We start from the raw sequence: 27,824 nt of genomic DNA on the forward strand, positions 1-27,824 counted from the left end.
ACACCCCCCCAGGCGCCTTCTTCGCCAAGGAGGGGGGGATTTATTTATTTTATTTTATTTTATTTTGAATTTGTATACCGCCCTTCTCCCTGAGGACTCAAGGCGGTGAACAGCCAAGTAAAAACATCAAGTACAAATATTAAAATACAGTTAAAATATATATATATAAATTTGGCCCCATTAATTAAAAACAATAAACAAAACACTTAAAAACACTTAAAAAATTAGGATGCTTCGCGTTTTTGGGAAACGGCGACATCAGAAGCCAAAGGTCTGAGATTGGCTGCGGACCCCCACCCCCCACCCCACCCCAACCTCCCCACTCCCGTGGAGACGATCCATCTCTCTCCGTTTCCACTGGTCCTTCCCTTCCCACGCGAAGCGGAGAGAGAGAAAGAGAGAAAGAGAGAGAGAGAGAGAGAGAGAGAGGCGAGTGGCGGAGGAGAGGAGAGGAGGGGGGGGAGGACTTGCTGGGAAAGAAAAGCCACCCCCACCACCCAATCCCGCATCTTCGCTCCCGTCTTATTTCTCGCCCGCCCAGCCTGGCCGTGCCGCAGTCCCTCTTTCGCGCCGGATCAAGCCTCCCCGGGAGTTGCCGCCTCGCCAGCGTCGTCCCCCCATCATGATCACCCCACCGCCGCATCAGGGTGAGACCCCCTCCCCATCCCCAGCCCCGCTCCCCAGGCAGGCAGGCAAGCGGTGTATGTGTGTGTGTGGGGGGGGGCAGGGATTCCCTGGAGGGGGCATCCCCCACTTAGTTCCACCAGGCCAGCCATTCCTTGCGGGGTGCGGGGGGGGGGGCTAATGGGGAGGGGGGGTCTTGGAGCCTTATTTTTTTTGGGGGGGGGGAAAGGAAATTCGGATCACTCAAACACCCGCGTTCTAGGCGTCTTCCTCCCCAGAATCCGGGGTGGGAGACGAGAAGTGGCATTTACACCACCTCTTGCGGGGTTAATCCGGAGGAAGGCTCCGAAGCCACGCGATTTTCCATTTGGGTGGGTGGGTAGCTGGGGGGTGGGGGGGGGATTTGGTTTGTTGGTTTGAAGGCTGCCGTTTACCTGCTGATTCCACCCCTCCCCCGCCTGTAGTTTTTCTCTCCCCCCCCCACCCAATTCCTTAATTTGTTTTTTTTGGGGGGGGGGTTCCCCGTCCCCCCCCGCCTCTTTTCCCGCAACTTTGCAGGGTGGTTTTTTTTAAAAAAATAAAATAAAATAAAATAAAATCACTGCAACTTTCCGTGGTGCCCCTTGGAATGATGGTGGGATAAAGGATCTCTTGGGACCGAGAGGCGGCTCTGCAGAATGGCTTAGGTGTGGTTTGCTCTACCACGGCGGCACACCGGGTGTGGGTCCGCTGTGGTGCAGTGACCCATAACTAGGATCCCCCCCCACCCCGGGATTGGCTTGTGTGGGGCTCTGTGCTGGACACACGTCTGCTGGGGGGGGGGAGAGGAGAAGCTGGTACCTTCCCAGCAAAAAATAAGCATCTCCAGGAACACAAGGTAATGTTCCCTGGGACATATTTAACCAAGTGGATTAAAGACTGACAAGCTGTTTATTTATTTTTTTTTTTTGCTCACTGGTCTAAACTGGGTTAATTCTTTTGCAGCTTAGCCAATGGTTTGTCAGAGGATGGTTCCATGTTGCATGTAGGAAACAGACCACGGGTTCATTCAAAAACTGGGTTATGGATGTTTGTGGGCATGCAGACAAGTTGTGTGCAGACAAGCAGGGCTTATGCAGTGGACTACTGGCAGGTGTGGCTAATGTGTGTGCGTGCGGGTGCAAAATACATCTAACTGCTTGCTTAAAAAGATCTCTCTGAGGGTGCTTAGCTGTTTGTTTGCTCACAGGTAGCTGCGGCCGAAGAGGCAGGTGTGCGGTGGTTAGCTTTCACCTTCCGCTGGTACCTCCGGGGAATTGCTGCAGGGGCTGAGTTTGCTGGATGTGTTTGCAGGCACAAGCCGGTTCACTGCAGAACTGAGCAGCCTGAAGTCATCTCTTCTGCAGCTGCCGTTTGACTGACAGGCCCAGGGATGCTGCCAAGGGAAGAGGCTGGAGGTGGAGGGAGCAAAGGACGGTAGATACCTTGATGGCCCTTGGTTTGCAAAAAAAAAAGAGGAAATGCCCCCCCCACCTGTTTGGGCAAGGATTTGGGCAGAGACAGGGGTACGGGGCTCAGCGTTCGTCCGTGTGGCCTGCTCACAAGCACCAAAGTTGTGGTTATGGCTTTTGCTGTGTGTGTGTGTGGGGGGGGGAAGGTCTATGAGGGTTGAAGAGACCAGAGGCAGTTGCGAGCTGATGTGGTACAGAGATGAGCTATGCAGCTATGAGTAATGTGCATAGGGCGGTATGCACAAGAGATGGATTCCCAGCAGATCTCTTAGGAATCTGGCATGATGGGCTGAGCTCTCGTCACTTCCCGCCTGGACTACTGTAACGCTCTCTACATGGGGCTCCCCTTGAGGAGCACCCGGAGGCTCCAACTGGTCCAGAATGCGGCCGCGCGGGTGATTACGGGAGCGACATGGCGCTCCCATATAACACCTCTCCTGCATGAGCTGCACTGGCTCCCGGTGGTCTTCCGGGTGCGCTTCAAGGTGTTGGTTCTCACCTTTAAAGCGCTCCATGGCATAGGACCTAGTTATCTTCGAGACCGCCTGCTGCTACCGATAACCTCCCACCGGCCAATACGCTCTCACAGAGAGGACTTCCTCAGGGTGCCATCGGTCAAGCAATGTCGGCTGGCGGCCCCCAGGGGGAGAGCCTTCTCTGTGGGGGCACCCGCCCTCTGGAATGAGCTTCCTCCCGGAATACAGCTGCTTCCAGATCTCCGCACTTTCCGTAAGGCCCTGAAGACGTTTTTATTTCAGCAAGCTGGTCTGGCCTTATTAGATTTTTTATGGGTTAGTTTTTAATTGTATAGCTTTGGGGTTTTAAATTGGGGGCTGATGGATTTAATTTATTTTAGCTATCTTAACTTTTATATTGTATGTATTTTAATTTCGGCTGTTCACCGCCCTGAGTGCCTTCGGGGAGAAGGGCGGTATATAAATTCAAATATAAATAAATAAATAAATAAATAAAAAACTGACCGGCTCAAGGAGAAGTTCAGATGAAGGCAACGTCATGAAGGCAAGCTGCAAATAGAGGCTGCTGAGACATTTTTCTACCACGATTAGATAAGGAAAGCCTTTGTGATGAGCCATGGTGGCTCTGTGGTTAGAATGAGTATTGCAGGCTAATTCTGCCAACTGCCAACAGTTCGATCCTGACTGGCTCAAGTCGGACTTAGCCTTCCAAGGTTGGTAAAACGAGGACCCAGATGTTTGAGGGCAATATGCTGACTCTATAAACCGCTTAGGGAGTGCGGTAAATGCACTGTGAAGTGATATATAAGTCTAAGGCAGGGGTGGGTTCTAAATTTTTTTACTACCGGTTCTGTGGGCGTGGCTTATTTTGTGGGTGTGGCTTGGAGGTCATGTGACTAGGTGGGCGTGGCTAGCTGGACAGAGTCATTTCTGGAAGGTCCTCGCATTTACGACCAGTCCTCGCACTTACGACCCGACTCATTTGTTTGCTTTTAACACTGATCAGCTGTAGGACGGCCCTTTGAAGCCCCACGGCAAGAGTTTAAACAGTTTTTTTCCCTCTAGTCATCAGCTGGGACTCAGGAGGCAGCAATAGATTGGGGGTGGGACCAAATAAAAGGTAAGAATATTGTGGGTGGGGGGTGGGAGGGCGGAGGGGGGAGAACCGGTTCGGTGACATCATATTGTCACCGCTACCGGCTATGCCGAACTGGACCGAACCGGGAGGAACCCACCACTGGTCTAAGGGATATTGCTATTGCTATCTTCTGCACCGACCAACACACTTGCCCATCCATACCTGCCCAGAATTTCAGGGCAAAGAGAAAAACGAAGTCCTGACTGAGGAAGTTGGAAGCTGCCATGCTGTGACATCCAAATCAAGGCAACCTCTTTTGCAAGCTAGGAGGCCACCCACCAAACAGGCTTGGAAACCCAATCTGTACTGCCTGAGTTGATGAATGGAAGTTTTTTGTCGTTCTTCCTAATGGGAGAGATGAATGGGACCAGAAAAATCAAAGCTGGCAAATGGCTCTGAATCACAGATGGGGATCGGTGGGTGGGTGGGTAGGTGGGACCCTAAGCGAGGAAAACTGTGATTGGCTGCACCTCCCATGTTTCACCCAACCAAACTCTTACCCGTTCCTGTTCAGATCTGGTGCAGTTGTATCTGTGTGCATATAATCTCCTGTTTGTATGCGTCTGTGAATGGTGTGCTTGCTGGCTTGTGTTTTCGTTGAGTGGGTGATTGTGAAAGAACGAAATCTGTGCTTCTCTCTGTGTATGTGTGTCAGTTTATATGACTTGCTGCGTATTTTGGGGTTGGTCCAAGCAGCTTTCCCCAGGTTCTCTGGAAGGTTAGAGTGATACCTGTCAAGCATCTGCATTCGTTGTTTATCTCATAAGTTAAGGTATTGCAGGGGAACATAAAGACAGTTTCTCTCCTGCACTTGCCTCTGTCTTGAAGATACCATACGTCCAGTGGTGGGATTCAGCCAGTTCGCACCCCTTCGGGAGAACCGGTTGTTAACTTTCTGAGCAGTCTGGCAAACTGGTTGTTGGAAGAAATCATCAGGGCAGAGAACCGGTTGTTAAATTACTTGAATCCCACCACTGCATACGTCCCTTGAATGAGTTTCGGTGAGATGGCTGAATACTTGATATCGATGGGAGAAAATTTAATTCTCAGGCCGCCTTTGGTCTGAGATGGAAATATCAGTGATTGCATTCTCACAATAGGCTTGGTAGTACAGGGGTTTAAGGCACCCTGTTATTAAGCTGGTTATTAAGACCAGCTGCCTGCAATTACTGCAGGGTTCGAATCTCGCCAAGGCTCAAGGTTGACTCAGCCTTCCATCCTTTCTAAGGTAGGTGAAATGAGGACCCAGTTTGTGGGGGCAATAAGCTGACTTTGTATAAATATACAAAAGGATGAAGGCTACTGCTTAACGCATTGTAAGCCGCCCTGAGTCTCCGGAGAAGGGCGGCATATAAATCAAAAAAAAAAAAAAAGGCTATCCCAGGGGTCAGCAACCTGCGGCTCCAGAGCCGCATGCGGCTCTTTGGGCCCTCTGCTGTGGCTCCCTGTCAGGTGATCCCACCACTTGCTGGGCCTCCCCTCCCAGTCACTCCTCGCCTGGCCTGAGAAGGTAAGGGCGATGGTGGGGGATAGAGAAGCGGCCAGGGCAAAGACAGAGAGATACAGAGAGAGGGGGAGAGCGAGAGACATAGAGAGATACAGAGAGAGAGAGTGGGAGGGAGGGGAGAGGGAGGGAGGGAGGGGAGAGAGAGATATGTCAAAAGGAATTTGTGGTTTCCCGGTGTTTTTTAACAACTGGTTCTCTGCCGGCTGGGTAGGCGTGGCTAGCGGGTCATGTGACTGGTAGAAGTGAGTGACGTTGAGTTGGCCACGCCCACCCAGGTTTTATGGCTCCCGGTGTTTTCTTTTCTGTGGGAAACGGGTCCAAATGGCTCTTTGGGTTTAGTTTGTACTGCACAAACCGGGACAATGGGCTAATTCAGTAACCAGGGAAATTGTTTTGGGTGAACAGGGTCTATCAGAAGAGTGAATGGGATCATTTTTTGTTCATCCCTGCAATTCATATTTCAGGCATTATCTGTGAGCATAGATGTGCACATTTTTTTCCCAAGTGGTTATGGGGGATATTGGGATTGTGCGAAACTATCCATCCTCACACTCACAAATTCACTAATTACTTGTGGGTGCGGTCACTGAGTTTATCAGTCGTCTAGCAATGGCACTTAGATTTATATACCGCTTTATAATGCTTTACAGCCCTCTCTAAGCAGTTTACAGAGTCAGCATATTCATCATCTTTTAAAGACCCCATAATCCTTTGTGGGGTGGAGTCTGGGCAACTGAATGGAGCTAGCAGAGCATTTAATGGCCGGATGCTCTTCCTGTTGCCAATGCAGAGTTTTGTTCAGCAGATATATTCTCATTGTGCCCAGAGAGAGAAATATCTGCTTCTGCCTAAAATCGAACTCACAGCCTCCTGATTGTGAGGCGAGAGTTCCATCTCTAGACCACCGCACCACTCCATAGAGTCAGCATCTTGCCCCTAACCATCTGGGTCCTCATTTTACTGACCTCGGAAGGATAGAAGGCTGAGTCAACCTTGAGCAGGTCAGGATCGAACTCCTGGCAGTGAGCAGTGAGTTAGCCTGCAATACTGCATTCTAACCACTGCGCCACCACAGCTCTCTATGAAGGGTCTACTGTCTTTGGCCTGTGTGATTCACACTGGAAGGACTTTGGAGCCCATCTCCTCTGCTATAGAAGCCAACTGGCATGGCCCCAGTTTACTACCAGTTCTATAGAACCGGTAGTAAAACTGGCGGCAGGCTCCGCCCACTGACCTGGACGTCATCATAAGTGATCTGCGCAGGCGCAGAAGAGTGCGCACAAGCGAAGCGCGCAGGTGCACAGGCGCAATGTGAACTGGTAGTAAAGGTAAGTAGAACCCACCCCTCGGACATACCTATTCATGACAGAAGTGTGGCTACATTCGCATGTCACTCATAACCTGTTAACCTGCTTGCTGGATTATACCCGGGTACCTTCGAGACTGACTTCTGCCACAAACAGCCTCCCACCGGCCAGTCCGCTCCCACAGAGAGGGTCTCCTCAGGGTGCCATCTGCCAAGTTATGTCGGCTGGCGACATCCAGGGGGAGGGCCTTCTCTGTGGGAGCCCCTCCCCTGTGGAATGAACTGCCCCCGGAAATGCGCAAGATCTCTGACCTCCGTGTATTTCGCTGTGCCCTCAAGACCCTGCTGTTCCGCCAAGCCGGGCTATCAATGTAATGATTTGTAAATTGGGTTTTAAATTTTTGGGGTTTTAAATCTCAGCCGAATTATGTAATAATTTTAATTATTTTTAACTTACGTTTGTCTTTGTGTTTTTAATAGGCTGTACACCTATTGCCCTGAGTCCTTCAGGAGAAGGGCGGTATAGAAATTTATTTATTTATTTATTTATTTATTTATTTATTTATTTATTTATTTATTTATTTATTTAGTTAGTTAGTTAGTTAGTTAGTTAGTTAGTTAGTTAGTTAGTTAGTTAGTACAATCCATCCATCCATAAATTAGCCAAGTTGATTGGTGTCATATGGCAAGCCCAGCCATAGAAATGTCTTCCTAGGATAAAGTAACCAAACTTGCTATGTTATAGGATGGTATCCACTAGTTTTTAACTAACTTGGCTAAGCACACCACCAGTTTTTTTTTTTTTTTAAATTTGATTTATATGCCGCCCTTCTCCGAAGACTCAGGGCGGCTTACAATGTGCTCAGCAATAGTTTATAACAGTTTATATGTCCATGACATGTAATCCTTTTTTTATTCTTGGCTAAAATGAAAAGGCAACTAGTGCTGTTGTGAACTACTGCTTGATCAGCCAGTAAGGCAGTGTTCCTCAACCTTGGTATCTTGAAGATGAATGAACTTCAATTCCCAGAATTCTGGGAAGCAACAGTCATGTACAAACAGGATGTATGAACTAATATAGGATGTCAAGCCACGTACTCTAATCCTCTACGTCAGGGGTGTTAAACTGCCTGGATCTGGCCCATGGGGTACTTAGATTTGGCCCACAGGGGCGCCCTGGAAACAGTGAAGGACCGGCCCGCAATGCTTCTGCCAGCGAAAATGGGCTCTTGAGCTCCGTTTTCGGCTACTAGGGACTCCTGCAACCCTCTGCCAGTGAAAACGGAGCTCGGGAGACTGTTTTCGCTGGCAGAGGCGCCCCCGACAGGAGTGACGTTGAGCTGGCCATGCCCCCCTGGCCATGCCCACCCCCCCCGAGGTCAAACACAATCGAGTTTGACACCCCTGCTCTACGTTGATTTCAGCCATAGAGAAACTGCTTCTTTCTGGCCTCATGGCCGTTTCATGCATTATGTAGAGAGGGAAACCTGGCTTGGAATCAAACTGCAGGATTGCAGAACCTGGTTTCTGAAGTCACCCATTTTCGAGGCAGGAATGTTCACTAAATCATCACCTAAGCAAAAGCTGAGACTTGAAGTAGCCTAACCAAGATCAGCGCTAACCAAACTTCATATGTTGTGTGAACGCATTGGCAGTCCAGTAACAGTTGTACTCTTTTGTGCATCACGTCAAATAGTTTGACTCTTTTACCAAGACTGATAAATAACATATTTTAGATTTTTTTTTTTCCATTTTACCAGACTGGTTACTTGATCAACTCAAAAAAATTCTACCTACAATTATAAACACTACGGTAAAATACCTCAAAATTATAAAAAAGAATAGTTAAAGTAAACCACACTTATCAATCAAACCTCCTTGAAGATAGATGTCAGTAAAATTTGATTAGAGTTTTACTAACAAAACAGCCAGCCAAGTTAATTCGGAGCAGCATGTTTCCCAGGGCTATAATCAAATTAACACAAACGTATAAAAATAAATGATCTAAAATGCAGTCAATGAGTCCGATTCTCTCTGCTTTGGCCCCCTTTGTATAATAGATGGGATTCCCCATTTATTAAGAAAGTTTAAACCGCTTAATTTTTAGAATTTGCTATCCGGTGCATGGTTTTAAAGGTGAACAGGAGTAGAGTAGGAGCTCCATTGGTATCCCCAGAATTATCTCTTTATCTTGCATCGCAAATGATGAGCCCTATTTCAGAAAACAACAAGAGCCTTGGTAACACAGTGGACTAAAGCACTGTTATTAACATCTGCTGCTTGCAATTACTGCAAGTTCAAATCTCACCAGGCTCAAGGTTGACTCAGCCTTCCATCCTTTCAAAGGTAGGTAAAATGAGGACCCAGATTGTGGAGGCAATAAGCTGACTTTGTATAAATATACAAAAGTATGAAGGGTATTGCTTAACGCATTGTAAGCCGCCCTGAGTCTCCGGAGAAGGGTGGCATATAAATTAAAGCCAAAAAACAAACAAACAAAAAAACAAGGAATATTCAGTCCCTGTCTCTCTCCTTCAAGTGGTGGTTAAATTGAAATGCCAAATGCTTCTTTTAAAACAAAAATAAATCAGGAAAAAAGGTTAAGCTGTTTTCTTCGAACCTTACAGTACAGCAAATGGGAGGAAGAAGCTAATTTTCCGCTTCTTGATTGACAGGTTCTCCAAAGTTTCAGACAAGCCATTCCTTCTAGCGACCAATCTTGTGATGTTCATTCTGCAGTTGTTCTAGGCGTGGTGGCCCTCAGACAGTTTGAGACGCATATGTCCATGCTGTGCGGGTCTGATGTGATATGAGCAGGGGGTCTGGAGGGTACAGTCAAAAACGTCAAAGTGGCAACCGCAGTGATGTGATCAAAACCCTTGCCTGCTTTTTTTTGAGATGCACATAAAAAAAAAGAGAGTGTTTTGGTTGCACCATCAATTGACACTTTTTTATTGTATTCTGTGAACAGCCCTCGATGTGAGAATTGGTGGTCCCCACCATACCCTTTCCACACGTCCATGGAACACAGTTTCTTGTGGTATACGATGCTTGGCTTTTGTGATTAGGGAGTTACCTTTTCTTTATTCCTTTTATGAGCTGCGGTGGTGCAGTGGTTAGAATGCAGTACTGCAGGCTACTTCTGCTGCCTGTCGCCTGCCAGCAGTTCAGCAGTTCGATTCTGACCGGCTCAAGGTTGACTCAGTCTTCCATCCTTCCGAGATCAGTAAAATGAGGACCCAGATTGTTAGGGGCAAGATGCTGACTCTGTAAACTGCCTTCTCCATGCAGAATGCTTTCCTCTCCAGCTGTTCCAGAGGCCCCACCTTCTGCCCTATCTTGTCCACCTCTTCTTCAAAAATACATTGTGATTGGGTAGATATGCCGTTATAGCAATAGCAATAGCACTTAATCTTATATACCGCTTTACAGTGCTTTACATCCCTCTCTAAACAGTTTACAGAGTCAGCATATTGCCCCCAACGATTTTAGGTCCTTGTTTTACCCACCTTGGAAGGATGGAAGGCTGAGTCAACCTTGAGCCTGGCGAGATTTGAACTGTCAAATTGCAGGCAGCCAGTAGGCAGCAGAAGTAGGCTGCAGTACTGCACTCTAACCACTGTGCCAACGTGGCTCATGTACGCACATTGCCAGGGATGCCCTCGGGTCACAGAAATTAAGATGATAGATGTTATGTCCAGATACCCTTACATATTACCTTTCTCAAACAGATTCCTGTAGACACCAATGGACCAATTTCTGTAATTCCTTATTAGCTAAAATAAACCCTAAATACAGGTAGTCCTTGACTTACAACATCTCATTGTTCAAAGTTACAACGGCACTGAAAAGAAGACCGTTTTTCACACTTGGGGCCACTGCAGCCTCCCCACAGTCACAAGATCAACATTCGGATGCTTAGCATCTGGTTCATATTTATGACCGTTGCAGTGTCTTGGGGTCATGCGATCATCTTTTGCGACTGTCTGACAAGCACAGTTAATTGGGAAGCCAGGTTCTTGCTACTGTGTGGTCTTCCAAGCTTTCACATTCATGAGCACGTCCTGTGGTTTGTGTAACTGAGAAACAATTTATGGTGAATCTCGGGCAGTTGCTGAAACTACGTGCTCCTCGACCTCTGACCACAATTGGGGCCAGAATGCCTGTTGCTAAGCAAGGTGGTTTATTAAGTGAGTCACACCTGATTTTATGCCAGGGTTGGTAAGGGAGTCACTCGGGTGGGTTCTAAATCTTTACTACCGGTTCTGTGGGTGTGGCTTATTTTGTGGGCGTGGCTTGATGGTCATGTGACAATTATTTAGGATTTAGCAGAGGTACTGGTCTACCAGGCTTTTAACTGCTTGCAGAGCTGTACCGATCTACCCATTTATTTTTGCAGGCACTGATCTACTCATGTATTTTTGCAGGCACTGATCTACTCATGTATTTTTGCAGGCACTGGTCTACTCATTTGTTTTCTTTTAACACTGATCAGCTGTAGGATGGCCCTTTGAAGCCCCGTGGCAAGAGTTTAAACAGTTTTTTTCCCTCTAGCCATCAGCTGGACTCAGGAGGCAGCAATAGATTGGGGGTGGGGCCAAATAAAAGGTAAGAATAACGCAGAACCAGTTTGGTGACGTCATATCGTCACCGCTACCGGCTCGGGAGAACCGGGCCGAACCTGGAGGAACCCATCACTGGAGTCACTGCAGTTTTTAAGTGAATCATGTTGTTAAGCAAGTCCAGCTTCCCCCATCGATTTTGCTTGTTGGAAGGCAGCTGGGAAGGTTGCAAATAGTGATCACATGACCCCGGGACAGTGCAACCATCATAAGTACATGCCAGTTGCCAAGTGCCTGAATTTTGATCACATGACTGTGAGGACAATGCGACAATAGTTAAGTGTGAGGATTGATCATAAGTCACTATTTTTCACTTCTGGTTTTTTTTCCCTGCCAAAATAATTTTTAAAATCACGGACCAGTCACATTACTAATAATTTTCCAGCCTGCTCAAATGTTTCAGGTAATGCTGTTGTAATAAGGAATAATATTAGTTGCTTACGACATCTGTCTTTAATGTCATTGATCATCTTCGTGTTATTTCTGAAATTGTTTCAGAAGCCTAAATATTGCCAGAACTATGGGTGAAATGAAATTTCACTTATGTATGACAGTCAGGGATTCAAATATGTTTGTTATGAAGTTCAACTGATCCGTTCTTTTGCTTCTGATGTGGACATGGCAGGACGACTCTTATTTGCCAGAGTGTTGTGGCCCGCCAGTGGCCTGCGCGGATCGTGGCTGATCCCGATGACGAGGAGGTTGGTGTGGGGTCACGCCAGCAGCCTGCGCAGCCGGCGTTCGCGTCGGACAGCGAGGAGGCTGAAGAGGATGTGGTGCCAGAGGCAGAGACTCAGCCTGGGCCTTCAGAACCTCCAGAGGCTCCTTCAAGTGGAGAGAGCGAAGTGGAGGAGCCTCTCCTCAATGCTCGAGCACGCAGGGCTGCCAAAAGGCAGGAGTGGTTCCTCAGGAGGAGGAGGTCTCCTCGAGAGTAAGGTTTGAGGATAATTGGCCATTCCCTTAGCCTATTTAAGTCACATGCAGTTAGTAATTTCTTGCTGGAAACAACGTGTAATTATTACAGAGCATTTGGGAGAGTGAGTGTCTTATTGTATCTTGTTTTCTGAACTGGTTGCCAACCTTTGCCAGACTTTGTTTATTCTTGGTACGTTATAACTTTGATAAGGACCAATTCGCCCGAACTGGTACAAACCGGCTGAATACCACCTCTGTTGTAACCATTCATTTAGTGATTGCTTGAAGTTCCAACAGCACCAAAGAAAGTGATTTATGGCTGTTTTTCCACACTTATGACAGCTGCATGGTCACATGATCAGAATTCAGCTGCTTGGCAACTAATTCATACTTATGACAATTGTAGTGATTCAGGGTTTATGTGATCACCTTTTGGGACTTTCCCACAAGCAAAGTCAATGGGAAAGCCAGATTCCCTTAACGACCGTGTTACGAACTTCACAACTTCAGGGTTTCATTTAATCGCCGTGGCAAGGAAGGTTCGTAAAATGGAGCGAAACTCACTTAACAACTGTCTTGCTCAGCAACGGAACTTTGGGACTCAATAGTGGCCATCAGTCAAGGACGACCTGTATCTTTATAAGCAGTGGTGGGATTCAAGTAATTTAACAACCGGTTCTCTGCCCTAATGATTTCTTCCAACAACCAGTTCGCCAAACTGCTCAGAAAGTTAACAACCGGTTCTCCTGCAGTGGTGCGAACCGGCTGAATCCCGCCACTGTTTATAAGCATAAGTGACAGCCACAATTCTCTTGGTACCTATAAGCAGGTGTTACCCCCTGAGAGTTGCTTTACTCCCCAAGAGAAACTGTCTTTTAAGTTGTTGTCAGATTCAAGACGCTCATTTTCTGCTTACAAAAATCCCTTGCGATGCCTTGTGTTCGACCAGCCGGCGTGCCAACCGCAAAAAAACAACAAAACCAAACCCATCAACCACTTTTCGTTTTAATTTCAAGGTCTTTGGAAGGGCTGGCCTGGAGCCACACCTCTCCCACATCCAGACTTAGAGCCCATCTTCTGAACCTGGTCCACACCTAGCAAAAGTGTGAAGTGTGGTTGCAGCATTGCAGAGCACCCGTGGTTTTTTTTGTTTTTTTTTCACTTGAGAGGCAGAGCCGATCGAACGGTGGTGACACGACATGGCATCACGGAGAGCCTGAGTGGCGTAGGAGGCTAATGCCTCCTACTAAGGCAGCGTTTAACATCCAGCTGCCTGCAATTACTGCGAGTTCAATTCTCCCCAGGCTCAAGGTCGACTCAGCCTTCCATCCTTTCTAAGGTGGGTAAAATGAGGACCCAGTTTGTGGGGGCAATAAGCTGACTTTGTATAAAAATATACAAAAGTATGAAGGCTATTGCTTGATGCATTGTAAGCCGCCCTGAGTCTCCGGAGAAGGGCGGCATATAAAAATAAATAAATAAATAAATTAAAATAAAATAAATAAATGAAATTCAGGATGCAGATCAAGCCACTGGGCTTCCCTGGCCAGGCTTTGAACAGCAAAATAAATAAATAAATAAATTGAATGCTCTGGGAAATGCCACTCCCTTTCCCTCTTCTCTCTCTCTCTCTCTCTCTCTCTCTCTCTCTCTCCCTCCCTCCCTCCCTCCCTCCCTCCCTCCCTCTCTCTCTCTCTCTTTCTCTCTCTCTCTCTCTCTGCATCAGTCTGTCTGCAGAGTATTTCTCTGGCCAGCTTCCAGATCCTTTTTGTTTGGAAAGCTTGGCTGCTGAGTCTATTAGGGAGAACTCGTCCCGCCGCACCAAAGTCCCAGCTGACTCCTGGATTTCCTGGAGAAGACAGACTGCAGATGACAGGAAGGAAAAAAAAACAAACCCAGAAGGGTCTCTAGATGTTCCAGAGCACATCTCAAGACAACAGTGGGAGATTTGGGAGGGGTGGAAGGGAGGAGGCTGACCAAGGACCAAGGTGGGATAAAACTGAGAGGGAATTGATGTATGGTGGTTAGAAGGAGTAAGACAGACCCTAAGTTGGGGTGAAGTTTCCTGTAAAACAGTTCCTCTTGGAGCCAGCTCTGGGAAGAACTTGAGCATCTTAATTTCTCCTGACCTGCCTATTTCCTAACTCTGGCAGCGGATTTAAGACGCTGCGCCTGCTTATGCAGTATCCCGTCTCCATGGCAACTCTCCCCCCTCCATCCTCTGCATTGGAGTTTGCATTATTCAACCGCAGTCCCAAGCAGCTGCAGCTTGCCCTCAATCTTATCTTTTAGCACTTGGAGGTTTCTCCCGGCTTCTTATTTATTAATTATACATTAAATCAAATTCATAGAGCCGGCCCTGTCACAAAAAGTGGGTGCCATGCAATAATGATCTAGGGCTGCAGTTAGGTCTGGAGATGGGGCGGTGTCTCATATTTTTTTTTGAATGAAGCCAAGGCAGCAAGACTTGGGTGGGGTTGAAATGAGAGGTTCTGGAAGTGACTCTTCAAAGTTACAGCAATGAAAAAAGTGACTTACGACCGTTTTTTTTACACTTTACGACCGTTGCCGGTATCCCCGGGGTCACGTGATTAAAAAAATCGGACACCAAATTGTTGTACTTCGTCTCTATACCGAATTGATCCCTATCTTTTTGATATCTAGAGCTTATCTGTAGGTAGCTCCACCAATCTAAATTGAAACCTTGATTACTTAATATTTCTCGTGATTTAAGAATACCATTATCATCTAATATATCTTTGTACGTGCCGAATTTCAAGATATCCCTTTTATTAGAGGCAGTCAGAGCCTCCATAATTGAGAGCCAGATCGGTACTTTCGTGTAAAATCTTTGTCTAATTTCTTCCCATGTTTGAATCAGGGTCTCCCTTAATTTGTGTTTGTGGAAATATGAGTTCTTTTTATTCTTTAGGCCCCATAAATAAACGTGCCAGCCTGCCTGTAGATCGTGGCCTTCTAACGTCAGAATTCTCTTGTTTTGTAATGTAACCCATTCTTTGATCCATACTAATTTGGCCGCCTTCTGATATGCATTTGACAAGCAAAGTCAATGTTACAAAAGTTATAAGAGCCTTGGTGGCGCAGCAGACTAAAGTGCTGTTAACTAGCACCAGCTGCCTGCAATTACTGCAAGTTCGAATCTCACCAGGCTCAAGGTTGACTCAGCCTTCCATCCTTTCGAGGTAGGTAAAATGAGGACCCGGATTATGGGGGCAATAAGTTGACTTTGTATAAAAAAAGAACACCATTTGGGGGGGGGGGCGAAAGCCCTATTAAGCAGGTATATACAAGAAGTATGAAGGCTATTGCTTAACGCATTGTAAGCCGCCCTGAGTCTCCGGAGAAGGGCGGCATATAAATTGAACTAATAATAATAATAATAATAATAATAATAATAATAATAATAATAATAATAATAATAAAAATCGTGTGTTGTCCCGATTGTAATTGGAGCCCTCGGAGCAATACCCAAAGGGCTACCCCGCTATTTAGAAATTCTAAATTTGCCGGACTTGAACATTTTGACTCTACAAAAAACCACCTTACTCGGAACAGCTTACATCCTCCGAGGATACCTTAACAGTTCCTAGGTCCTTGGTTAGGACTCGAGCTGCTGAGCTATTAACCAGCCTCAAAGGCTGTGAATCTCACTAAAGATTAACCAATGAATAATAATAATAATACTAATAATAATAATAATAATAATAATAATAATAATAATAATGAAGCCAAATTCACTTAATAACCATATTACTGACTTAAACAACCTGCAGTGATTCACTTAACAACTTCGGCAAGAAAAGAGGTTAAAATGGGGCGACATTCATCTAACCAATGTTTTACTTAGCAACAGAAATTTTTGGTCGTAAGTTAAGGACTACCTGTATTTATTTCTTAAATTGCTATGCTGCCCATCTCCCTTATAAGATGGCTCCGGGCAGCTTAATGAAGTCTTGGGTATAGTATAGATACAATTCCTGCCCTGGGCAAAGGGGTTGGACTAGATGATCTCTGAGATCCCTTCCAACCTTGACATTCCTGGGTTGTCTGAGTCTGTGAAAGGAGTCTGAAGCGGTTTGTAAGGTTCCCAGATCAATCCGATCCAAAGAAAGGATGCTGTGTAGCCAAATTGTTGCTTATAATCGTGGCTAAGGTGATGATTTCTCCTAATTTGAGCGAAAGTGGGGGTGGGAAAAAGCTGCCTGCGCTCTTAAATACAAGAATTCCAAGAAGGAGAAGAATTTTAGTGGCTTAGCCTGAAATTAGGATTATGTCTGAAATGTTATGAATGGGGCAAGCAAGAATAATCCTGGTGGTGAGAAGATAGATGGAAAGCCCTTGGACGCAAGGCTGGATGTCTGGAGGGTGTTTTGGCCAAGAAGCCTTTGATTAAATGTCAAGAATGTTCTTTTCTATGACCTTATATAGGGATGGAAGAAAAATGTTGGCAAAATAAGTCAAAAAAAATATAGGAGTTCAGAGGAAAGGAGTGGTCGATGAGGCTCCTTTGCCCAGGAAAAAAAAATGGTTGCAAGAAATAGAATGGAATTGGAGAACAGGAATAGAACGGAATAGAATAACAGAGTTGGAAGGGACCTTGGAGGTCTTCTAGTCTAACCCCCTGCTTAGGCAGGAAACCCTACACCACTTCAGACAAATGGTTACCCAACATCTTCTTAAAAACTTCCAGTGTTGGAGCATTCACAACTTCTGGAGGCAAATTGTTCCACGGATTAATTGTTCTCACTGTCAGGAAATTTCTCCTTAGTTCTAGGTTGCTTCTCTCCTTGATTAGTTTCCACCCATTGCTTCTTGTTCTACCCTCAGGTGCTTTGGAGAAGAGCTTGACTCCCTCTTCTTTGTGGCAGCCCCTGAGATATTGGAACACTGCTATCAGGTCTCCCCTAGTCCTTCTTTTCATCAAACCAGACATACCCAGTTCCTCCAACCGTTCTTCATATGTTTTAGCCTCCAGTTCCCCTAATCATCTTGGTTGCTCTTCTCTGCACTCTTTCTAGAGTCTCAACATCTTTTTTACATTGTGGCGACCAGAACTGAATGCAATATTCCATGTGTAGTCTTACCAAGGCATCATAAAGTGGTATTAACACTTCACAGGGTTGGGGGAAGGGAGCTAACATAGGATTCACTTTATGATGTAACCTCAGAAAACAAGTTAATTCAAAAATAGGTTAATTGCATGGTGAGGGTGCAAGTCACCAAGTTATATCCCCCAACGGATACAGATGTCAGAAGATGACTTTTAGATTAGAAATATTTATAGAAACCTCTGGCTTCCTTTCCTCAGCTTGGTTGCTTTGAAGTGCATTACATAAAGATTGTGGGAGGCTGATTTGGGTGAAAAGGGCACCAAAAGGAGATTTTTGTATTTTGAGATACAGCAATGGCTCAAATGAGGAAAATTGGCAGGTGTGAGATAGATAGATAGATAGATAGATAGATAGATAGATAGATAGATAGATAGATAGACAGACAGACAGACAGACAGACAGACAGACAGACAGACAGATAGATAGATAGATAGATAGATGATAGGTAGATAGATAGATGGATAGAATATATAGGATTGCTATGAGGATTAAATTAGGAGAGATTCCCCATGCATAAATTTTCATAATAAATAAAAAATAAATGTACTTTATTTGGTTCATATTTATATAGTTTATTATAAACTGCCCCTCCCAGAGTCCCCACACGGCCCATTTTGGATGCAGGTTGACTAGGCCACACCCACCATGGCCACGCCCACGCCCACCCAGCAACTGGGCACAGAAACCCTTGCTAAAATTTTTGAAGCCCACCCCTGGTGCCAACCTAATTTTATTTTGACCTTGGGAGGTATATTTATTCAGGATTTGGTTCTCAGTAGCAATAGCTGAAGCTTGGATATTTCACTCAACCAACGGTTTTAAATCCAGGACTGTCTGTACTGCTTCTATCAAAGCTCACAGACCTTCCAATTTAATCCCCTTCCTGTTTTAAGTTCAGTTCCATGATGTCCTAATTGGGTTTTCCGATGCCAGTGCTTCGGAGCCAGGCTGGCAGCGTTCATGCAAAGACGGCCATCTTGGGAGAACCCTAAGCAGGGGGATTTCTATGTAAATGCTGCCCCTTCCCCCCCACCCCATTGCTCACCACCAGCAATTCAAAAAGAAGATTTTGTTCTTTGATTGCATAGCACAAATAGGGTTAAAACTGCAGGAAATCTCGAGTGTAAAGAGGACTGAAGTGGAATGCCTAGAGTGAAGCAGAAATATTCTGCACTGCAACATTTTCTCAAAAGTCCCATTTCTGTCGGATGTTGGCCAACTGTTTCTAACTTCATTGCAGATTTCCAAAAGAGGATTTTATTGGCTGGCCTCATCCAGTTAGTCACTTGCAAATGACTTTTTAAGACCACACTAAGGGGCAAAAAAAAAAAAACCAACCTCCAATGAATGGAAACTATCTAGGCTTACCAACAGCCACTATATTTTTAACTGACTTAAATAGTAATAGCACGTAGGTTTATATGGCACACTCCATTGTGCTTTACAGCACTCTCTAAGCGGTTTACAGAGTCAGCCTACTGCCCCCAACAATCTGGGTCCTCGTTTTACTGAGCTCGGAAGGACGGAAGGCTGAGTCAACTTTGAGTGAACTGGTCAGGATCAAACTCCAGGCCTTGGGCAGAGTTAGCCGGCGATACCGCATTCTAACCACTGTGCCACCACGGATCTTTTAAAATCTATTGTGAGCCAGTTTGATGTTAATGGTTAAGGCATCAAACTAGAAACTAGGAAACTGTGAATTCTAGTCCTGCGTTAAGCATGAAGCTAGCTGGGTAATCTTGGGCCAGTTAGTCTCTCTTAGCCCTAGGAAGGAGGCAATGGCAGACCACTTTTGAAATTTTATCAAGAAAACTGGTGGGATTTGTCTGGGCAATCATCAGGAATCAAGACTGATTGGCAGACACACACACAAGTTAAATCTATTAGGCAAATGAAGCCATTGTATTTCAGTAGCTGTTGTTACATCCAGGCAAGAAAACATTGCCAATATCAAGCCAAAAGTAGAGTAGAGAGCTACCAGCACCTTTAGATCTTTTAAAGATAGTCATGTATCTTTTGACTGGAGTGGCGCCGTGGCCTAGAGGTGGAGCTCTCGCCACACAATAAGGAGGCCGTGAGTTCGATCCTAGGTAGAGGCAGATATTTCTCTGAGCACACTGAGAATATATCTGCTGAACAAAACTCCGCATTGGCAACAGGAAAGGCATCTGGGCATTAAAACACAGCTAGCTCCATTCAGTTGCCCAGACTTGTGGGGTCATTTAAAGAAGATGATGATGTATCTTTTGACTAGATATTGACTGGATCCTTGTATGGATGCAACAACAGCTATTAAAACAGAATAGCAATACTGTGTTTTCCTAATGTAAGCTTGGAGTTTAAAGCAATATTTCTCAACCTTGGCTACTTGAAGATATGTGGACTTCAGCTCCTTGAATTCCCCAGCCAGTTTAAAATATTGTGTGAATCTACCCTGCTGAAATTAAAGAACTTAATTTTTAAACATTGTACAGTAGTTCATATTTGGATGGATAACCAACATACCTGGGCTTCAACAGGTCGGTTGAAAACCTAGGATTGATTTGCACGGCTTGCAAATCTTGATGAATTTGAACCTTGGGAAGATTTTACAGTACTAGCCCAGTGTTCTGAATTAGTTTCTAATTCAATGATCAGCATGAACCTAGCAGAGGGGCCAATTCAGTAAATTAGTCAAAATCGTTATATGAACTTGTTCATTGAATGGGCTTAATATTCTGGGAGGAATGGAGAACTGCAGCAAGCAACCCTGCCTTTTATTTATTAATTAAATGAATTTATATTAACTGCCCGACTCAGACACAGTGACACACACATCTCAAACACACATGAGGTTAAACCTATTTTAGGACTTACAGTTATGTTCCCACTTTGTTGTATGGTGAGAAAACGGCTGTTGGTTTTTGACAATCACAGTCAGAAATTTAGCCCGTGAGCTTCCTAAACTCAACAATACTGAGAGGCTCAGAGGCTCCACTGTGAAATCTTGTTTAGCTCCTTTGATCAAATGGAAGTAATTTAAGGTGCATGGCAGAAGTGTTAAAAGAATTTGTTGCATTATTTTATGTATTGTTTTTAGAAATGTATTTATTTATTTATCAAATGACCGTCCATCTTATAAGAATATCTAAGACTAAAAGGTAAAGGTAAAGGTTTCCCTCGCACATATGTGCTAGTTGTTCCCGACTCTAGGGGGCGGTGCTCATCTCTGTTTCAAAGCCGAAGAGCCAGCGCTGTCCGAAGACGTCTCCGTGGTCATGTGGCCGGCATGACTCAATGCCAAAGGCGCACGGAACACTGTTACCTTCCCACCAAAGGTGGTCCCTGTTTTTTTACTTGCATTTTTTATGTGCTTTCGAACTGCTAGGTTGGCAGAAGCTGGGACAAGTCACGGGAGCTCACCCCATTATGCGGCACTAGGGATTCGAACCGCTGAACTGCCGACCTTTCGATCCGCAAGCTCAGCCTCTTAGCCACTGAGCCACCACGTCCCTACTATCTAACACTACTGAATATCTAATGTTGATTTCCCCACTAGTTTTGGGGAATTGGCTGCTTTTGGCACGTCATATTGTGTTTGCTCATTCTTTTTTGTGTAGAGATTGGCCAGAGTCTCGTCGAGAGAGTAATGGAGCATTGCTGATAGATGAATGGATTGAATGATGAATGAGATTAAATATTGCAATAGTGTTGCCCTAAGGGCAGAGCTGCGATTTGGATCTGTGGACAGGTAGATTATGTGCTTTGTTTATGTGCTTGATTCTGGGGAATCAAGAAAATTGAAGAGATTTAAGAAACTAATGAATCCAACCAGATATGATTAACTCCAGTGCCACCTAGCTACTAACCGATGGTATGGCACTATCCATGCAAAGCAGATGAATGAACCCAGAAGAATGGTGTTTAAGCCAAAGTTTGTAGCAAAGTATAAGGAATGACTTCACCCAATCAATACTCAACCAAAACAAAGTTATTGAAATAAAATATTCAGCGGCTTTGCCTGGTCACTGTATTTTGACTCTCTGCTCTCTTTACTCCTCAGAGACCAGCCAGCCCGTCGATCCCTTCACTTATGGTGAGTGGTGTTAATGGAAAAGTTGCAGACAATGGTCCATATGGATGGAAGGAGGTTTGGAGTTTCTTTCTTCATGAAATGGGGAAAAAATGTGGTATGGCTTGAGGCGATGGATGGGCAATCTAGGGTGTTCCTGGATTGGAATATGCTGGAATGGTCACGAACATCTGACTTAAAAAAAAAGTTTGATTGATTTTCTATTGTTTACATTTTGTTATGCTTAATAAACACCATGTTGTCTGGGTTATTTTATTCGCTTAGCAGTACAGATTACATTCTTATTCCCTACCCCTTTTTTCCAACCACTGGTAGAAAAAGTTCCACTTATTCTACCAATGGTTGGATAATATTCTGTAATATTCTGTAATCAGAATATTGATAATATTGAGTATCGTCTTTCTGTTCAATCTTCAATGTGAGTCTGTCCTTTTCTGCACAATCCAGTATCTTCCTAATTATCTCTTTGCCTCGTGGTATTTTTTTTCTTTTTGATTTGATTTATATGCCGCCCTTCTCCGGAGACTTAGGGCGGCTTACAATGCATTAAGCAATAGCCTTCATACTTTTGTATATTTTTTATACAAAGTCAGCTTATTGCCCCCACAATCTGGGTCCTCATTTTACTTACCTTAGAAAGGATGGAAGGTTGAGTCAACCTTGAGCCTGGTGAGATTTGAACTTTGCAGTAATTGCAGGCAGCTGATGTTAATAACAGTGCTTTAGTCTGCTGTGCTACCAGGGCTCTACCATTGTACCATTTCTTCATGTTTCCAATATTGTGCAAATATAAACCTCACTGCCATTAATACATGTAATATTAAATATATATATTTTGTTTATCAAGTTTTTCTGGCGTTATACCAGAGGTGGGTTTCAGCAGGTTCTGACCAGTTCTGGAGAACCGGTAGTGGAAATTTTGAGTAGTTTGGAGAACCGGTAGTAAAACCTCTGACTGGCCCCGCCCCCATCTATTCTCTTCCTCCCAAGTCCCAGCTGATTGGGAGGAAATGGGGATTTTGCAGTATCCTTCCCCTGCCACGCCAACCAAGCCATGCCACACCCACCAAGCTACACCCACAGAACTGGTAGTAAAATTTTTTGAAACCCACCACTGCGTTATACCTAATAGAAAAAAGTTCAGGTTTAAAATCGACATGTTCTCCTATCATCTTTTCACAAACACCTGACTTTTGAATCTCCCTGTTTCCCCTTACAGACTATGAAACGTTGCGCTGGGTGGGGATGATCCTGGCCTCCATCATGTTTGTGCTGGGAATCTTGATAGCACTGAGTGAGTCACTTTCTTTTTGATGCCTGCATCTTTTATGCATGCTTGGATCTGACTTTGATTGGCTCCTAGAAATCCCATCCTTTCTTCTTCTCTCTTTCCTAACTCCTGGATTCCTTGGAAAAAGATCCTACTTTGTATATGTACATACAGGCAGGGGTGGGGCTGCTGGGGGTTCGCAGGGGTTCGAGAGAACCTCTAGCTAAGATTCTGTGCAGTTTGGAGAACCCCCAAATCCCACTCCTGGCTGGCCCCGCCCCACCCCGCCCACCCCGCCCCTCCCAGGAGTCCCCACACGGCCCATTTTAGATGCAGGTAAGTGTAGGGCGCGTGCGGAGGCTTGGGGAGGGTGAAAAACGGGCCTACCGGAAGTTCAGGAAAGCTGGAAATGGGCCCGTTTCTGGCCTCCAGAGGGCCTCTGGAGCCTGGGGACACCATTTTTGCCCTTCCGGTGGCTCAAGGAAAGCCTCCGGAGCCCGGGGAGGGCAACCCCCCCCCACCATGGTGCAGGAGGCTGACTAGGCCACGCCTACCATGATCACGCCCACCCAGCAACCAGGCAGAAATCCCTTGCTAAAATTTTTGAAGCCCACCCCTGCATATGGGTGTGTTCATGAGTACCACTTGCAGACTTATTACTGAAATACAAAAACATTGCCCGATGCAGCGTAGAGTCCATTTCTTTTGTGTTTCTTATTAAAATAGTGCAAATGGAAAAACAAATCTTTTTCATACAATTTTTTTTTTTTTTGGCATTCTAAGTCTTCTGGTGCCCGTCTCTTCCTCCCTGAATATTCTGAAGATATGAATGTACATGCCCATGTTTATATTCCCCATCCTGGATCTCCTGATTGCATTACCTGAGCCTTGTTTTTTCCTGTCTCACTTTACCCCTTTTCTCTTTTACAGGTAAAAAACTCAGATGCAAAAAATCAGATCCTGGGTAGGTACTTTCTCCTTCCTTCCTTCCTTCCTTCCTTCCTTCCTTCCTTCCTTCCTTCCTTCCATCCATCCATCCATCCATCCATCCATCCATCCATCCTTCCTCAACCAAGTTCTGTTACCCCCAAAATCAGGGGTGAAATTCAGAGGTTCTGATAGATTCTGAAGAACCGGTAGCGGAAATTTTGAGTAGTTCAGAGAACCGGCAAATACCACCTCTGGCTGGCCCCAGAGTAGGGTGATAATGGAGATCTTGCAATATCCTTCCCCCAGGAGTGGGGAGGGAATGGGGATTTTGCAATATCCTTTCCCTGCCACGCCCACCAAGCCACGCCCACAGAACCAGTAGTAAAAAAAATTGAATTCCACCACTGCCCTGAAATATTCTTCCCTTCTTGCCTATCTTCACTGATTTCTTTTGTGTTTCTTCTCTTCTGCAGAATGTCAGATCCCAGGGCGACAGGGAAAAGCCCCAGTAAGTGTTGCAACGTTGTGGGGAGAGGAAGGCTCACCGGCCTGCTTGTATAACTCTGCATAATTTTACCTGAGGTTGTGTTAATATTGTATGTTTAGCCTGCATCTTGACTCAGTGCAGAACTAACCACAGGGGAAGCATTCATACAGCATGCCAGTTTAGCATCATATAGAAATGGTAAAGCTGTTCACCTAATTAAATATGTTGAGTGGACATCGTTCGTTCGTTCGTTCGTTCGTTCGTTCGTTCGTTTTTAAATTTATATACCGCCCTACTCACGAAGGACTCAGGGCGGTGAACAGGCACAGAATAAAATACATAAATACAAAAGTTAGAAACAATTTAAAACCAAATTAAATAATTTAGCCCAAGACAATTAAAAAACCCCATATTTTAAAACAAATTAAAATTTCAGTTTAAAAAATTAAAAAAAGGGGACATACATTAGTAAGTAAGAACATGTTTTATTGTTGCAACCATAGGTCCTAACGATGCAACACAGAATAAATACAATAGAGTAAAGTAAGAAAGGTTTTTGATACAAAGTGGTCAAAACTATGGTGAGGAATGGGAAATAAAATTCTGAATTTAAATGGCAACAAAACAAAAGTGGCAAGCTGATTAACTAACAGTTGGAAACGACACCCCTGCAAGAAGATAATGAAACTGTTTGAAATCAGAACTGTTCGTTGCATTTACCATCAAGAATGTCGTCATAATCTCTTTTATAAATGGGGCGGTGGAGGAGGTAGTGAATAATGTTCTCCACTTGATTGGCACCACAAGGACAAAGAGGATCTTCAAGACAGAGGGTGCTCACCAAAATTCCTGTTCAAGATCTGCTGAACTGAAGTCATGGTCTGCAAGTCATTCCCAACTTATGACCACAACTGTATCCCAAATTTCTGTTGCTAAGCAAAGTAGTTGTTAAGTGAATTTTTTTTGGCCATGGTTGCTAAGCAAATTGTTCCAAATTAAATGAATCACACAGTCCTTTAGTGATTCAGGGTTCCCCCATTGACTTTGCTTGTCGGAAGCTTGCAAATAGCAATTACAAGAAGGTTACAACCATTGTAAATATATGCCAGCTGCCCAAATGCTGTGATTGGTTGTAAGTGCGAGGAATGATCATCGGTCACTTTTTCAGTGCTATTGTAACTTTGAATGGTCACTAAATGATTGGTTATAAGTTGAGGACTACCTGTAGGGCACTGGTAATATTAACCAGTTACTGGGAGAGGTTTCCACGATTGTATTAGCACCCTTATATGACATCCCTTTTAAACAATAAATAAATTCTGGTAGTTTTTCTATTCCAAAAGCTGAGTTTCCCAAAACAGAGAACAGAGAACAAATATTCACTTTTTACTTGAGTGTTTTTTTTAAAAAAAACCTCTTTAATAATTTCTGCTTAAAAGTAACCCAGGGATCCTACCTTAAACCAGCCTTTCTATTCCACAAAGACTAGATTAGGCATTCATGTTAATGTAAGGTTATCTGTTTATCATTCACTAAACTTTCTTCTTGCGGAGAAAGTCAGCCACTGCCTGGAGCTCCCACACCTGAAGTCACCTCCCACCCACCTGGAGTTACCATGGAGTTTCTTGACGTTGCCAGGAGAGCTGAAGACTCTATGGTGATGCCGTGGCAACAGATTAGCACTGTTCCTTGGGGAGCTGAGAAGCCCCTGGAGAAGAGTTGTTTGCAAAAGCTTCTAAATGGCAGGACATCTTTATCCCTGCTTAAAAGATGAGAGGTTTTGGGGGGAGCAGGAAAGATGGGATGGAATAAGGTACAGAAAAGAATGAGGGACAGAACTTTTGCCATGTACCCCAAGTCTAAATCATACGCATGAGATTTTATGCAGCTACATAAAATTAAATAATTAAAGTTACATGCGTGAGCTTGAGTTACATGTATGAGTCAACAATCAGTGCAGTACTGCGGGCTCCTGCTGCTGCCTGCCGGCTGCTGCCTGCAATTTGGCAGTTCGATTCTCACCAGGCTCAAGGTTGACTCAGCCTTCCATCCTTCCGGGGTGGGTAAAATGAGGACCCAGATTGTTGGGGGCAATAGGCTGACTCTGTAAACCGCTTAGAGAGGGCTGTAAAAGCACTGTGAAGCAGTATTTAAGTGCTATTGCTATTGCTATGAGATGGGCAGCTATGAATAAAAATAATTGAAAGGGGGAAAAAAAGGAACCTGATTAGGAGAATTTTTTTAAAAAATCCTTTTTTCTGTTTCCCCCCCCCCCCCAGTTGATGTTGGTTAACCAAGTTTTATTCTTCTGAACTTCATTTCTCTCCCCCACTTTCTCTGAATTTTTCCGTTTTGAGGGTCCTCCCCAAACGTCCTCCCCAAGTTTTCACGTATAGGTAGTCCTCAACATTTGCAGTAGCACAATTGTCCCTAGAATTTCTGTCATTGAGCGGGGAGGTTGTTAAGTAAGACACGCCACGTTTTAGGAACCAAATTTTGACCTCCTGATCATGGGGGATGCTGCCTCGGGTTGTAAATGCGAGGACCGGTTGTCAGGTACTTTTTTTTCAGTGCCATTGTGACTTTTTAAATTATTGGGGTGTTTTAATCTGTCTGGGCCAAAATGATTTAATTTGATTTTATCTGGTTTTTAAATTTTTTGTATCTATGTATTTTATTGTTTGGCTGTTCACCGCCCTGAGTCCTTCGGGAGTAGGGCGGTATACAAATCAAATAAACTAAACTAAAACTAAACTTCAAATGGCCGGTAAATGAATGCTTGTAAGTTAAAGGACTGCCTGTATTATTCTATACCTTAAATACTCATCTTCATCACTTTCTCTCTCCTATTTTTTCTCTTCCCCAGCTCCAGCTGGCACCGTGTAGACACCTTCCTGAAGATGTCCTGCTCCCGAGTGGCTGGCGATGAAACCGCACCCGGGACCTTTCTCCGGAGACCTCGGCACTGACTGCCCGGGTGGGGGAGGGGCTCTCCTGTCTAACCTCAAGGAGGGAGGGGGCACTTTTATAACCAGTTAGCTCTTGCGCTTCCATTGCATGATGGGAGCAGGCCACCTGGCTGGGGTTGGGGCACGGCACAGGCCACGGGGTGATGCAGCCCATCTGCCAGTCAGTGTCAGCTGACCCCCGACTCTACTGGGGGCTGGTCCTTATAATTCCCCCTCCCTCTCCTACACAGGGTCCCATTAAAATGCAATAATGCTGCCTGCTGCTGCTGCTGCTGCTCTCTGGGAAAACAAATCGACAAAATGCTTCCTCGCCGCTGGGGATAATATAACCCTCCATTGCTGTTGCTGCTGCTGCTGCTGCTGCTGCTGCTGCTTTGCTGTCTGAGCCTCTTGCTGTGCTGTGAACGCCATTAGCCACAAAAGTGAGGTGGCATAGTCCAAAGAGCCCCACCCCCTTGCCTTGTGGGAAACTAGCCCTTTCTTGGGAGTGGGGGGGGGGGCACTGTAACGGATTCCATCCCTTCTAATGGATCGGACTCCTAGAACTAGGATATAATATTACTGCCGACCACTAGAGGGCGGCCAAGCGAAGAGTTTTTCTATAGCTTGTTGCTGCCATCTAGTGGTACAGTAGGGGTTTGCAGGCCTGATCTAGGACTGTAGTCGGAGTGATGAACAAGCAAGCTAGGGAAGAATTCTTAGAAAGGGAAGGGTTGCTTTCTTGTCATATGGTCCTCTTCTGCCAAGGGACGCTGACCCCAGCTTCTCCATGCAGTACCATCCACATCTCCATGTCGCATTCACACATGGAGAAAAATTTGACCAATCAATAAAAATCATGGTGGTTTTTTTTTTAAAACAAATCTCTTGACTCGGTGATTTATTT

The 27,824-nt window shown here is 45.0% G+C and overlaps 1 protein-coding gene across 2 annotated transcripts; it reads left to right on the plus strand.

Moving 5' to 3' along the window:
* Positions 1–435: 435 nt before the first annotated feature.
* Positions 436–27,801, plus strand: FXYD7 (FXYD domain containing ion transport regulator 7). Of its 2 annotated transcripts, XR_004592408.3 has the most exons (7): positions 436–647; positions 21,253–21,285; positions 22,502–22,576; positions 23,483–23,516; positions 23,956–23,990; positions 26,836–26,946; positions 27,169–27,801. XR_004592408.3 is itself a non-coding variant. In XM_087876568.1 (6 exons), exons 1-6 carry the CDS (start codon positions 623–625, stop codon positions 26,853–26,855), a joined length of 222 nt encoding a protein of 73 aa, XP_087732694.1. In that variant the 5' UTR covers positions 436–622; the 3' UTR covers positions 26,856–27,801. The 2 variants fall into 2 exon arrangements, 1 of the variants encoding a protein (XP_087732694.1); XM_087876568.1 differs by having other exon boundaries at positions 26,836–27,801.
* Positions 27,802–27,824: the final 23 nt, after the last annotated feature.

The sequence above is a fragment of the Pantherophis guttatus genome, chromosome 10 (genome assembly GCF_059756535.1).
Source record: "Pantherophis guttatus breed Tessera chromosome 10, ASM5975653v1, whole genome shotgun sequence".
Lineage (NCBI taxonomy): Eukaryota > Metazoa > Chordata > Lepidosauria > Squamata > Colubridae > Pantherophis > Pantherophis guttatus.

Coding starts and splice junctions, on each gene's coding strand:
- FXYD7 (XM_087876568.1), top strand. CDS start 623: ATGATCACCCCACCGCCGCATCAGG. Junction 22,577..23,482: donor GGGAATCTTGATAGCACTGA/GTGAGTCACTTT, acceptor TCTCTTTTACAG/GTAAAAAACTCAGATGCAAA. Junction 23,517..23,955: donor TGCAAAAAATCAGATCCTGG/GTAGGTACTTTC, acceptor TCTCTTCTGCAG/AATGTCAGATCCCAGGGCGA.